Source organism: Sciurus carolinensis, chromosome 16 (genome assembly GCF_902686445.1).
Source record: "Sciurus carolinensis chromosome 16, mSciCar1.2, whole genome shotgun sequence".
Taxonomy (NCBI): domain Eukaryota; kingdom Metazoa; phylum Chordata; class Mammalia; order Rodentia; family Sciuridae; genus Sciurus; species Sciurus carolinensis.
In genome coordinates, this window is record NC_062228.1 from 16,897,690 (window position 1) to 16,913,220 (window position 15,531).

The 15,531-nt window shown below is 35.6% G+C and overlaps 1 protein-coding gene across 1 annotated transcript in view; it reads right to left on the minus strand.

Annotated features, from left to right (window-relative positions):
• Positions 1-15,531, minus strand: part of Nfatc3 (nuclear factor of activated T cells 3) — a 107,155-nt gene that overhangs the window by 19,907 nt on the left and 71,717 nt on the right. Inside the window, 7 exon segments of the mRNA XM_047527898.1 lie at positions 3,793-4,800; positions 10,477-10,513; positions 10,515-10,604; positions 12,093-12,148; positions 14,566-14,575; positions 14,577-14,671; positions 14,674-14,706. Of these exon segments, the coding sequence (XP_047383854.1) occupies positions 3,793-4,800; positions 10,477-10,513; positions 10,515-10,604; positions 12,093-12,148; positions 14,566-14,575; positions 14,577-14,671; positions 14,674-14,706 (1,329 nt within the window).

Sequence of the window (15,531 nt, forward strand, 5' to 3'; positions counted from 1 at the left end):
AACATATAAAAGACTCAAAGGGAGGTGAGACTGAAAAGAATTACAAATCACAATTTAAATTAATAGCACAATGAAGCTAAGATAATCCCATGATCTCAGGACATGATGACAGCCTTCTGAAGAAGTAAGATGATGATCGTAAACCTATATTGAACTGACTAGAGTGTGTCTCCTTCTGGATATTGCACTGTGAAAATGAACTTAAAAAACATCAGAGTTTAAGCAGAAGAGAACTTCCATGTTGGTAAGGGTAAAGTTGCTGGGGAGTTTTTAAGACTTAAAGAGCTCAAGGTTTCATACATGTGAAGGAAAGGATTATATTTGTTCTACATGATTCCAGAGGCATCAGAGCCCACATAAAACAAGAAGGGCAGCTGTAACTCAAAAGGCTCTGAGATGTTCCAAAGGAACCCAAAGGAATATAATATCACAAAGAACACTAAAGTGTTCCTCTGGTAGAAGAGGATGAAGAAAACTTCATTTAATACTGAGAATTATGTTAAGATTGTCCTAGCTCTTTTCACAAAACAAGGATCTATGGAGAAAATGACATTTAGGTTTTTGTTTGTTTATTTGCTTTGTGCATCTAGTGATCAAATCCAGGGTCTTTTTTATGCTAAGGCAAGTGCTCTAATACTGAGCTTTGCTCACCAGTCTGAATATGGCATTTTTCCTTCATGTATTCTGTTTGTTTGTTCTATACCCACTCTAATGCCTCAACCCACAGGCTAAAATTACAAACATGATTGATGATACTAGAAAAACTCTTAGAGTCAGGAGGCTTAGATATTAAATCTTTACTCTCTGCCATTAACTCAAGTATATAAACACTGTGTATAAGACTCATTCTTGATCATCCATCAAATAAGAAAGTGTTATTAGAATATTTCCAGGTGCACTAATATCTTCTCAACTAAATGTCACTGATTTTATAATAAAATTAGGATGCTGGCCAGATGTAGTGGTGAATGCCATTCGGGAGGCTGAGGCAGGAGAATCACAATTTTTCAAAGCCAGTCTTGGCAACTTAGCAAGGGGCTGTTAACATAGCTCAGTAGTAGGCCCAAGGGTTCAATTCCCAACACTGGAAAATAAAAAGTGTATATACGTGTGCGTGCAAACACACAAACACACACACACACTCCCAAACATGGACATATAGCAAATAATCCTAGGTGACCAGAGTACAGTTAGTTTTTTCTAATTATTGCTTGGCATGACTGAGTTTGTATCAAGTCCTCTGATGGGGGGCAATGAGAGAATTCAACAGCTAATCCCTGTCCTCTGTGAGGCTACAATCTGAAAACTTTCTTTTCTTTTTTTTTTTTTTTTTGCAGTGCTGGGGATTGAACCCAGGGACTTGTGCTTGCAAGGCAAGCACTCTACCAACTGAGCTATATCCCCAGCCCTGAAAACTTTCTTGATCATGTTACCTATATAAAAAATGGAACAAAAAAAAAATTGCTTTTATAATGCCCTCAGACCTCATCTCTCCAGATCTTCTGTTTTTGCAATACAAGTTCATATATTCGAAAAGTGAAATAAATTTTCATAAAGCCTTTTCTAGAAATTTTAATTTGCTGTGCCCCTCTTTTCATATTACTCAATCTGTAGAAAAGATTCTAGCTTTGGTCTCTTTTTAGTAGGAAAGGTATCTTTGTTTTTAAAAAATGTTGAAATACAATTAGAAACCTGCTCAATAAATCTCATATCTTCAGTTACAAACAAATGAGTGATGAGGGTAAGGTCTTACTCTCCTACTCTCAAGATCTTACCATTTCAAGGTGAAAAGCACTATGAAAAATAAGCCTAAAACTGACTAAAGTAGGTATAGGTAACATTTAAAAAGTCTATGTATATTTGGAAAAGTCTTTTTTTTTTTTTAATTGTAAACAAATGGGATACATGTTGTTTGGAAAAGTCTTTATTTCAAATTTGTTTTGCATAAAAGTGGTAGCCTCTTCTGTGTGTATCTCCAGGCTTCATCACTCAGTAAGCACTAACACTTATGCCAGCTGTGCATCGAGAGCACAGTAAGAGGTTTAATACCAAATCCTGCAAGTATGACATATCAGATGCAGCTGTCAAAATGTGTTTGTGCAGTGAAATTTTGCATACATATTTCTAAGAATGTCCATAACTATCTAGATATTTTTAAAAATTCAGAAACCCCCTTTAGCACAAAGTTCTTATCACCATGGTCTGCTATTGCTGAGCAACAACTTTAGTTCCACAAAAGACAAGACTAAAAAAATCTGAATCCAGTCTGAGCTCTGATGCTTACTAGTGCTGTGACGTTTGGAAAATTCAATTCTGTGAATTTGACTATCTACCTCAGAAGTAGAGGGATGTAAGGACTGGATTAGACAATGAACAGGAAATTGCTATGCTAGTTTTAGGTGTGGTTCTCTTGCCCAGAGATGTTCCATCCTTCGTAACTTTGAAAACCATTCTCTACTGTACCATTCATTCCCAAGTCATAGAATCATGCTTTCCCAGATATATTTCCATTTTTACTTTTAATATCCTGATTTACTGAAAATATACACTTATCTTTAAAGACTCAGCTCAAATATTACCAACTCAGAGAAACCATGTTGAATCCTTCCTATAAAATTTGTCTTATATCTGCTGATCGTCTAATGTGTTTCTTATATACCTGTTGTAGTAACTCAGACCTGCTGAATTGTACAAACTGGTAGTCATATACTGGTCTGACTGGAAGTCTCTAGAAGAAAGGGTGACATATTTTCTTTACCTTGCACATTGTGCTTAAGACTTGAGATTTAATACCAGCTCTGCAACTAATCAGTGAATTCTAAATGATTTTCCTATAGTAGATGAAGAGAGAGAGAGAGAGAGAGAGAGAGAGAGAGAGAGAGAGAAAGAGAGAGAGAGAGAGAGAGAGAACTAAAATTTTTATCTGTTTTAGAATCTTTAAAATCTTCATGTTGGTAGCTTTAAAGGTAGCTTTCACTGAACACATATTTAGACAAAATTTCATTATTATATAAATAATAAAGCCAAGAATAAGCTCTAAAATTATTACCTGAAAATCCTGCCTTTGGGAAATTCTGACTATTGAAATGATTAATATTCCTGAAGTTTCCAACTTAATAATTTCATAAAATCAGAAATTTGTACACTACTTGCATTCATTTTTTAAAAAATTTATTTCTGTGCCAACCAGTTTGTTGTAGCAACAGCAAAACCAGTCCATCACCATTACCTGACTCAGCAAGGTATCATGACCACAGAGGGGCATGAGTATGAGTCTCTACAAGGACAGGAACTCTACCTTAATATATTCCTAGATGTCTCTGAATCTAGCTCCATTTCTTGCAACTAGCTTGCATTTCTAGGTATTATTCAGCAATGTTCACTGAATTAATCCTCTGAATTTCATTCTCTGGACACTGTGATCTCACTGTATGTTCAAAAGAAAAGATGCCCTCTTCAGCAATAAATATTAGAGGTATAACACTTTAAAGCATAGATTTTCCTATCTATGGTCAGTTATATATTAATATGTATTTCCAGTAACGGTTGATTTACTTATTTATGCCAATAAGTAATTCACAGTAACTTTTTCATGACTCTTGGAGAAGGAAGTTTCTGAATTTTCACTCCTTTAAGAAAACATAGATGAGGACTGGGGATATAGCTCAGTGGTGGAATGCTTGTCTAGCATATGTGAAGCCCTGGGTTCAATTCCCAGTATCTACCCCCACCACACACAAACAAAAACAAAAATAAAAAAACAAAAAAAAAATCCCACATAGACAAACTTACCATCATCTAAAGTGATGTCCTGTAGACCAATGGTTGAAAAGTTAGGTTCCTGATCTTCAGGTTCAGGCTTAATGCTCACAATTGTCCCATCAGGTGGAAATGATGCTGGATCACACAAACTGTGACATATTATGGATGACGGTGTAGAAAGACCTCCCTGGCCTGTACTTTGTGCTTGAGTTGAGTGCTGTCCAGAATGTATTCTGGTGGCTGGAGATGGTGATGAGGCAGTTCCTGAGCTAGGAGATTGATAAGGCATAGACTGCAGCTGAGGGGACGGTGGCCCAGAAAGTGGTGAACTAGCCAAGGGACAAGAGGCTGCTGGGGAAGCAGCTGTAGCAGACCCTGAATGTGAAGGACCATATGTAATAGGCTGCAACTGAGGGGAAGGTTGACCAATGACCTGGTCAGCCACTGGAGAAGAAATAGGTCTTTGTCCTATATTTGAACAGTGGTATCCCATTGATTGCAGATGAGGTGAGGTTTGCACAGAATGAGGTGTATGTGCTAAGAGATGCCCTGTTGTTGAGCCTGAATTTGAAGAATGAAATGGTATGGATGACAGCGGTTGACAGCCAAGATTTACTAAACTAGGAAGAGCTGCATCCTGCTGAAATAAAACTGGATCAAATTCTTGACTAGAGGCAGCATTAATAGGAAGACAAGTTGGTCCATTATACACATTAGTTTGCATAGGCTGATAGGAAGACCCCACAGGAGATGTAGGTGTAACTTGAAAAGGCTGGTGTACAACTGAAGAAGGTAGCATATGCTGCTCTTTACCAGCACCCTCCTCCCTACACTGCAACTGTGGTAGATGGGATGAGGTTACCATAGAGGTATACGCTTGCTGAATGGGACAAACCAAGCCTCTTTGTGCTGACAGTACAATGTCACGTGGGTTCCCTGGATCTGAGGAAGGCCTCTGGGTCTGGCCAGGATGAGGCACAGGCAAAGGTGGAACTGAAGACAAATCAATCTCTTCTCTGTGTTCTTGCTTCATCACAACTGAAAAGAAAATGATCAAAACTAATGTTATTATACAATACAGAAAATAATTGTGACAGACCTTCATTTTAGGTTACACAAAGGTAACATGTATCCAAGCTAGGAGCAGCAAACTCAAATACGTTCAAGGAAGGGCAGTTTATGTAAAACACTGTGTGTGTGTGTGTGTGTGTGTGTGTGTGTGTGTGTGTGTGTGTATACACATATACATACATGTATAAATGCTTTTACTTGTGTATGTATGGATATCTATCTCTGAGAAGATGCACAAGAAATTGTTAAGTGTTGTATTTACAGCTGGGAAGAGAAACTAGGTGACAAGGGGACAGAAGCAGGAAGGAGATTTACTTTTTACCATTTTTTTTAACGCCTTTTAATGTTTTTCACTGTATATATATTACCTATCTAAAAAAAAAAAAAAAACCCAAAAACAAAAATAAAATCCTATGACTTAATAAAGCATTGAATTTGGAATCCCCTGATCTGAAACCTATCAATATATCTGAAAAGAGTTTAATATCCAGAATATATGAAGAACCCCAAAACTCAACAAAATTAGACTGGAGATTTGAATGTGACCCCTTAACTCACCTAAATGGAGATATATATGTATATATGTTGTATGTGTGTGTGTATGCACACATTTATGCATACCAGCTCTTTAATCTAGAATTGTTAATTACAAAGATCAGACCCAGAAATGCCATCTGGTGAGAATTTTCCAAAGAATGAGCCAACAAGGGGTGGAGGGGAGAGGACAGTGTTAGAGGAAGAGAAAGCCTGAGTCCAAGACAACACTGAACTGAACCATGACTGAAGCCAGCCTTCCAGTTAACCTAATTACACAAGCCAGTAAGGTCTCTTTAAGAGAGTCTAAACTAGATCTCTATTATGTGCAAATGAAAGATGCTAATTCACTTCAAGACTATCTTTATGAGATTATTTCCTTACCTTATAGGATGAGTATACTAAAAAGGAGATTAAAGATACCAAGACCTTACAGCAGTTAAGTGACATTAAAAATACTTGAAACCCAGGTTTTTCTGCCTCCAAATTTCACACTTTTTATGTAGGACACTGTATTATAAAGATTTCAATTTGCCACTCCATCAAGTAAGCAGAGGCTATGAATGCCAACCATGTCTTTCATCACATCAAGTGGCATATCCATGATTTAGGATGAATCTTCCCAAAGAAAGAACTTCTCACAGCAGAAATTAATGCATTTTGTTTATTTTGTTTAATGTGAATACCCAATCAGCTGTCAAATCAACTATCAGTACAATTGATTTTAAGGTTTCCCTTGACAAGTACTACTAGTCTACTTTTCTGAAAATTACCCGCTTTAAGCCTCCTATTGAAGTGCCAAAATAATTTTCCTGAGCTGGGGTGAGTGGTACATGCCTATAATCCCAGCAACTCAGGAAGCTGAGGTAGGAGGATAGAAAGTTCAAAGACAGTCTCAGCTACTTAGTGAGACTCTGTCTCAAATAATAAAAAGGACTGAGGATGTAGCTCAGTGATACAGCACCCCTGGGTTCAATCACCAGAACCACCAAAATAATAATAATTATTGTAAAAAAATTATTATTTTCATGAACGCTCAACTCATTGCTCCTTTCAGATTGTAATACCAATTAACATAATCAAAATTTTCATAATAATCACAAATAAAATTACTTTATTTAATGTCAAAAGAATATAATGAGACCTGAATCAAACCTCATATGAGTATCCACAAAACTCCTGCCCAATACAAGTCTCTTTACACAAACATGGTCTCAATGTGAGGATGTGAAAGGTTAAGTTTCTATTCAAAGTCATTTAGTTAGTTCAAACATTTGACATCAATTGAGTCTTTTGTTCAGGCTAAAAATTGAGTTATAGCTGATAATACATCTCACTGAAAAAGAAATAATGAAGCACTTGTTTAGAGGTACATTTGAATTCTGTATTTTACTCTGACATTTTAATAAGAACATAATGAGCTCACGATCCACCTGCAGTAAGCTCTAAACCTGGTAAATGGTAAGCAAGGAAAGAAAGAAATGTCATGAACAATCTTGTTGTTTCTGCTCCAGTGTTGGCCTTTATCCTGTTTCTGATTCTTGCTCAGAAGTTTCAAGTTTACCATATCTACTGGTTCCTGACTTTTCTTATGTTCTCATATACTGACTTTTCTTCTGACCTTGGCAGACTTACTGTGTCCCTAAACCAGTAGATTTTTTTTTTTTTTTCCTTTTCTACTATACTACGGTTCCTACTCTGGTCTCAGGAAAGTTACAGTGAATCCTATAACCAGAATTATATTTCTACTTAAGGAGAGAGAATATTAAGAAAGTCTATGCTCATCCCTCAATTCTGATGGAGGAAAACAGATTCCCTGGTTACATAAGTGGTTGCTTACTGTGACTAAAAAGAAGACAAAACTACAGTGAAAACTACAGTGTAACATCCACTTTTCTTTTTTGTACCTGATTCAATCCTTATTCTTGTTTTTAATGGACATCTGCATACTTCAACTAAGAGATCTGCTCTGCTAAATTGAATGTTAGTTCTGCTCGATCAAATCAATTATTCTTTTTGTCAGTCCCTTATAAGGGGCTGACACTCCAACCTGGCCAAACCATGGAAGTTCTCACTGCTGACCCATCCATGATAATTTATTCTTGTTTGAATGAAATATAGTTAAAGGGACTGCTGTTTTAGATCTGGAATATCTCCCAAAAGTTCATATGTTGAAGGCCTGGTCCCCCCAGTGCAGTGATGTCCAGGGCAGGGGTGCTTTGGGGAACTGACTAGATTGTAAGGGATCTGACTTCATCAGTGGGTAAATGATCTGAAGGCATTATTAGGACCCAATTGAAGGAGTGTATCCTTGGAGATGTGCCCTTAGGGATTATATCTTGTCCCCAGCCCCTTCCACTCACTCTCTCTCTTCTTGAGCTTTCCTCTACCACACACTTAACACCATGATGTTATTTTATCTTGCTGTAGGGTCAAAGCAATGAAGCTTTGGACTGACGCCTCTGAAACCATAAGCCAAAATAAATTTTTCTTCCTTTAAGTTGTTTAGGTCAAGTATTTTGGTCAAAGCAACAAAAAGCGAACACAGGGAACTTAACAATATTTAGAATGAGCTGAATTTTGGAAACAAATTAACGCTATCTTTTGTTATATATACTTATTCTCAAATTTAGAATATCAGTGCATGCAGGCATTCAAGAAAACATGAACTTGTCTAGTGGTTTGAAACCACTGGTAGCCTAACACTTTCCCTCAAGTAGTGGATGTGGTAGAGCAGGATTCAGAGACTAGAAGTCCTACATTTGGTCATTCACTAAAAAAGCGTAATCTAGCTTTATTCTTTTTTAATCATAATGAGTTTACATAAAGGCTTATATGAGAAATGGAGCAAACTGAACAATTTGAAAACCATTGGAAATCAATTTAGTTTTATATCAGTGAGTATTATCTGTGGCAGAGTTGATATCTGATCTCAGGACAGAATGCTTTCTCTTGCGATTAGAATCACCACAATATATCACCACAATATAAAAGACAGGTTGTCCAATTAACTACTTAAGAATACAGAATATACTTTCCCAGAGACACAATGTTACACATGAGAGTTGGACTCTAGTGCTGCCCTCCACTGCCCCATTATTATAAATCTAGAGCTCAGATCATACCTTTACTGCAAATAACTTCTACTGGGACTCAAAGGGAGATATGTTACTTTAATAGCTTTCAGGATGAAGTGGAATGGGGACTCTTACATAGGAAGCTCGGAAGTTAGATGTTGAGCAGAAGTCAAATTGGCTAGCAATTTATTTATTTATTTATCTACCTACCTATCAAGTCTTATTTGTCCTACTAGAGGTAAATTCTGTGCAAAAAAGAAATGACAGGTTTTGCCACCTAGCAGGCCCTCCCAAATAATTAATGAATGAATGAAATGACTAACCAAAATATTTAGATTTCAAAGATTTATATTCTATCTTTAAATAATCTGAAATATTATTTTCAACTAATATACTAACATTATCAAATAATAATGATGTTTATATTTGGGAACATAAGTAGCCTTTAGAGACAATAAATGAAATAAAACCAGGCTTTAAAAATATGTACGATAAATAAATAACCATTAATAACAATCAGCACCTTCTCAAATACAAGTGTTTGTTCTTCTCATCACTTACTATAACTAAAAGTTTTTCCAAGAATAAGTTATGGATAGTAAGGTTCATTATGATATTTTGTTTGTTTTCTGTTGTTATTGTCTGTTTGCTTTTGAAACTATCTACTATGCCCTGGTGACTAGCACAGTTCCTAGCACAGAGAAGACCTCTATAAATATTTATTCTCTTAAGTGTGCAATCATCAATATGTATTGTATTAATGCAAATATTTTTGTGTCATAATCACAAACTGGAAAGTTACAATACTTGAACTGCTAAAAAAAGAGGTATGTAAAATCAGAAAATCTGATATCAACGTTATAGCCCCAAATCTAAGAGCTTTTTCTTTTTCTATGGTACTCTGCACATGGTAGTCAAGCACTCTACCTCTGAGCAACATCCCCAGCCCTGAGACTTTTCATCAAGGTAAAGATGAAGACATTATCTAATATGTGGATGCTAACATAATAAGGAGGTGGTGGTGGGTGGGGGAGAACAGAGGTACTTTGGATTAGTCAAAGGAGAATAGAAGAATGAAGGGAAGGAACAGGAAAGACAGTAGAATGAATCAGACATAACTTTCCTATGTTCATATATGAATATACAACCAGTGTAATTCCACATCATGTATAACTGTAAGAATGGGAAATTATACTCTATGTATATGTATGTATGATGTCAAAATACATTCTACTGTCATGTATAATTAAAAAAAACAAATTAAACAATGTAAAAAACTTAAAATGAAAAATGAAGACATTATGAAGTGGGCACACTGCCTTTCTGCAGTGCTATGGCTACAAAGGGAATTCATGACCCAATAGCATAAACATACTCACAAACATCTGCCCCTCCTATAGGGTTAGTGATTTCTTCCCTTCTCTTTCCTCTTTTCCTTCCTTCCTTTCTGGCGCTGGGGATTGGGCCCTGGGGTGCTCACACCACACCCTCAGTCCTTTTATTTTGAGACAAGGTTTCACTAAGTTGTCTAGGCTGACCTCAAGTTAGAATCATCCTGCTTCAGTCTCCTAAGTCATAGGTATTTAGGATTGGTAATTTTTTTTTGACAGGTGAGGGGTAAACCAGGGACTGGACCCTGGGGCACTTAACCACTAAGCCACATCTCTAGTCCTTTTTATTTTTATTTTTATTTTGAGACAGGGCCTCACTAAGTTGCTGAGGCTTGCTTTGAACTTGTGATCTTCCTGCCTCAGGTTCCAAAGCTGTCACACCCAGCTAGGGTTGGTGATTTTTGATACCTTCTGAAATAACTTCAGACTTACATTCCATTATCTGATTTTCTTATAATAAATCACTAAAAAATAACTAATAGCACATCTAATATTTAAAGTCAATATGAACTTTAGGCATATGTTGATATTTTTATTGACTGTAATCATACTACTTGAATATTCTAATATAGTATCCAGTGAATACATTTCTAGTCATTATGAAAGAAAGCTGAATAATAAACCATCACAACTCCTCATACCTGGTGTGTAAGTAAAACGTTGAGACTGGCTTTTTTTTCCTCTTGCCATTACAAAGATAAAAGTGCACCTGCACTGCAGCTGTAACTGCTGGGTTATGATAGGGAGGAACTTCAAGGACAATGTGAGCCTAAGGAGCATGAAAAGCAAGATTATGTTACACTCAGAACTAAAAATGTAATGCATCTGTTAAACTCAGAGTAACTTATGAGTCTTTAAATACATTCACCCATCATACAAAATTACACACATCAACCAGTCACAGAAGTAATCTGGAGATTTACTACATGGATACTTCAGTCTTGACAGAGCAAACCCTTAATCACTAAGGAGAAACTGTCCCCCACCCTGCCTTTTTTTTTTTTTTTCAGATGGGGACTTGTTATGTTGCCCAGGCTAGTCTCAAACTCATGAGCTCAGGTGATCCTCCTGCCTCAGCCTCCCAAGTAAGTGGAACTACAAACATGTACCACCATAACAGGTTAAGAAACTGCTTTTACTCTCCAATTGAGTTTCTAGTTGCAGAATAAAAACATGCTATCACACACTATGCAGTGACATACCTTGTTCTACTGAACATTACAGGTTATTTTATATACACACAGTGGGATTTTTGTGTGTGTGTGTGTGGGGTGGTTACCTGGTATTGAATGCAGGAAAGCTTAACCATGAGCTACACCCCCAACTCTTCTAATTTTAAGACAGGGTCTCACTAAGTTGCTCAAGTTGGCCCTGAATTTGCAATTCTCCTGCCTCAACCTCTCAAGTTGATGGGATTTTAGGTTTGCTCTACTATGTCCAGTGGATACAGTTTAGATTTCTTACCATCAATTTTACATTCATATTTTTCTAAATTGGCAGTAATAAAATCTTATCCATATCAAAAATAATTTTACACTAGCAGGGTGAGTGAGAACCTTTAAACCCAAACAAATGCAATCCTCAACCTTACTGCTCCAAGTTTTTGCAAGGCACTGTGGGAAGTGGTACTTCCTAGCACAGCGGAAATTCTGTCACCACTCCAACTAAGTTGAAGGGAATATAGCTTTCAGTGTGGAGTACTAAAGGTTTAATAAGGTAGCTGAGAAGTTAGAAAAAGTGTGTTAAATCCCTAAGGGTTTGTCCTCCTCTCATTTTTTGCCCACTATATATGTTCTTTATTGAATATATTTTGATTTCTTCACTTAATTCACATAAATAAATTGATAATTTCAGTAAGAACCTTCAACCCATGGGTGCTTAACTGAGACACATCCCAGTCCTTTTCTATTTTGAGACAGGGTCTTCTTAAGTTGATCAGGGCCCTACTAAGTTGCTGAGGTGGGCCTCAACATTTGATCCTCCTGCCTCAGTGTTCTGAGTCACTGGGATTACAGGCATGTGCCAACACATTCAGCTCTAATAACCTTTCATTTCTAATTTCTCTCTTCTTAGGAAAAAAAGACAGAAGATCAATTTTTTTTTTTGTAATTTTAATACTGGGAAAGTATCCATACCCATATTTCTGAAAATCCTAATTTCTATAACTCAATACCTTCATCTATAAGATAAAGCACAATTATTCAATTTTTCATTAACTTTCTTAAATATTTCTTGAGAATTATGGTAAATTACTTACCCCTTGACATTTTTCCCTGATTATTTTCCCTTCTACCTCCCACTGAGGTCGTCCATCTGTTGAAGAAACAATTAACAGTTAAAAGCAATTTAAGTTGGAAAGCATACTAAGAAAATTTTATGTAAGCAGTATCACAGATTTATAAATCTTTTTCTTACTGACTTCCAAGAAAAGAACAGAAAGTATAGTTATGGGAAAAAATGGAGGAGAGTTCATTCTATCCATCAAGTGAAATCCTCAGACAGTGGACTCACAAAGTGGCGGCAAACATTTTGTTCATGTATCTCAAATGATGGAAAACTCATTCCCTCATTAGAAAAACCCACTCCATCTTTAGAAAATAAAGGTTGTTTTGTCACATTTCGCAGGAAGGTGAAAACCCAACAGTGGGAAAAGACGGTACTTCCCTATTTCACTTTGATATTTAGAATATATAAGAATTCCTCTAAGTCAATGAAAATATAAAAAACTAACCCAATGGAAAAAAACAGGCAATGACAAGAATAGGTATTGCACAAAAAGCCAAATGAATTGTCAATAAAACTCTTAATAGATATCAGGAAAATTCAGACCAAAGTTCAAAATACCATTTTACTCCTACTACATTAACAAAATTTAACTCACCAGGTGATAAGAACTAGAAACATTCATAACAACACCGAAAGCTATTGTTTGGCAGTGCCAAAACATGAACACAGTTCAAATATCCACTAAGAAAAAGGATAGTAAACTTTGATACATTCAACAGTGAAAACTGTGTATTAGTGAATGTGGAAAAATTTCAGTCATATGGATCAAAGTAGATCCATCTTATTGTTGATCTTTGGAAAAAAAAAACAATTTTCAGAAAAATATATGTACTATTATGGAATCCAAAAATAGGGAAATAAAATACAACATAGAGGAAAAACAGCATTATTTCAGGCAAGGGATCTATTTCAGACAGCTGCCAAGAACCCATCAGCAGCAAATTGTATTTCTCTTTCTTTTGGTACCAGGGACTAAACCCAGTGGCCCTTAACCACCAAGCCACATCTCTAGCCCTTTTTTATATTTTATTAGAGAAAGGGTCTCGCTGAATTGCTTAGGGCCTCACTAAGTTGCTGAGGCTGGCTTTTGAACTCGTAACTCTCCTGCCTCAACTTCCTAAGCCCCTGGATTACAGGTATACACCACCGTGCCTGACTGCAAGTTGTATTTCTTAAATGGGCAATAAATGTAAGTACTTGTTTAATTATTTTAGAGAGTGGTAATTCATAATTTTTTTAAAGATGAACAGAAACTGATGGCAAAGTGTTTTAAATATTCTTAAGAAGGGATAAAAACAAACACCCCAATGAACATAGGTTTCTACTTTTTCAAAAACTGATATAACCACAAACTATAAAGATAATTTACATCCTGTAAATTTCTTTTTTTATTTCTCTGTGTTTGTGGGAAGGGGGCGGGTACTGGGATGGAAACCAGGGGTGCATTACCACTGAGCTACATTCCCAGCCCTTTTTATTTTTTGAGACTGAGTCTTGATAAATAGCACAGGCTGGCCTTGAACTGGCAAGACAGATCATGAAACTGCATTCCTCCTGCCTCAGTCTCCCAAATCAATGGGATTACAGGTGTGTGCCAGTCTCCAGGCTAATTTCATCCTTTTAAAGTATACAAGTCAGAGGTGGCAAGTACATTCACAGAGCTGTATCAACTATAACCACTAATTTCAGAACATTTTCTTTGCCCCAAAAGAAACCCTGCACATATCAGTACTCGTTCAAATTGACAATTCTGTCCAACCTAATACACAGTTTTCACTGTTTCACTGTTGAACGTATCAAAGTTTACTATCCTTTTTCTTAGTGGATATTTGAACTGTGTTCATGTTTTGGCATTGCCAAAAACAATAAATAGCTTTCATGTTGTTATGAATGTTTCTAGTTCTTATCACCTGGTGAATTAAATATTCACAATTATTTATTGTAGACCTTTTGTATAAATGGAACTACACAGTATATGGTCTTTTGTGTGGGATTCTTTCAAGTAACCATATCATCTTTAAGGTTCATCCATGCTGAATCACTCGTTAGTATCTCATAGATTTATGGCTGAATAATACCACACTGTATGCCACATTCTGATTATCCATTATCAACTAGTGAGCATTTAAGTTCTTTGTTTGGGTTGTTTCTGATTTTTGGTATTATGAATAATGTTTGCTAAAACATCTGGTATCTGAATTTTTTGTTTTGAATTATCTTGAGTGTGTACCTAAAAGTAGAAATGTCAAGGAAATTCTTCTATTTTTAAGATAAGCTTAAGAGAATTTCACATTTATATGAAAATTGAATAAATGTTTGGTTTACAATAAAATCTAGAACATAAATAAAGCTTGTAGATTTAGGACATTATTTGTGATGAATGTTACTGAAATATCTAAATTTATTTCATCCTTTTGCCACTTAAAGTCAATCAGCTTATTTACCTTGTCCTTTTTTCAAGAAAAACGATTTTAGATTCTGGAAGAAAATTAGATCCAGTCACAATCATTTCATGGCCTCCATTTACAGAACAACTGTTGATACTGTACTCTCAATATGAGGAAGTTCTTGAGCAGACCGCTGGGCTGTATTTTTTTTTTTAACAGTGGGAAAAAAACCAAATATTAGTCTAAAGTATTTCATATAAATGAGACAAGCTCAAGCTACAAAATAAAATAAAAGTAAATTTGGGGATTAGTTCATTTAGTATTTTAAAATTCAAGACAATAGTAATAACAATTCACACTGAAAGAACATGGTTGTTTAGAAAAGAAGGAGGATATATTAAATGTTATCTCTAAATTATTTTCTTAGTCTACAAGTATAAAGAAAGAGAAATTAATTAATATCTTCAACTTCATCTTTATTTCCAAACATCTACTTCATTCTTTCTTTTTTCACTTAAAATCTTTAATATATTTCTTCCATACAAGCATCTGTTAAAATTTACAAAACTAATATAATTACACCATAAGCAATATTTGTCCAAAAATGTATAATTGTATTACATACGACTAAGAAGACAAATCTAAAAAAGCTACTAGAGAACAACACTAACTAAAATAACCCTTATATCAAGAGAATACTGAGATCATCATTATAACCGAGATGTACATTTTGTATAGTTTTTCTGAATATTTAATTGAAACACACATGAAGTACACATTTCAAAACTGATTTTTTAGAAGTGTATACAAACGTTACTTTAGTGATAGTACATTTCTCTACCTTTACAGTGTAAATGGAACATAATCTAATTTTTCTTAACGGAGATAGTCATTATTTAAATATATTTTTTTCCTTTATGGGGATTCAACCAAGGGGAGTTTAACCACTGAGCCACATCCCTAGTTTATTTCTTATACTGAGACAGGGTCATTAAGTTGCTTAGGGCCTCACTAAGTTGCTGA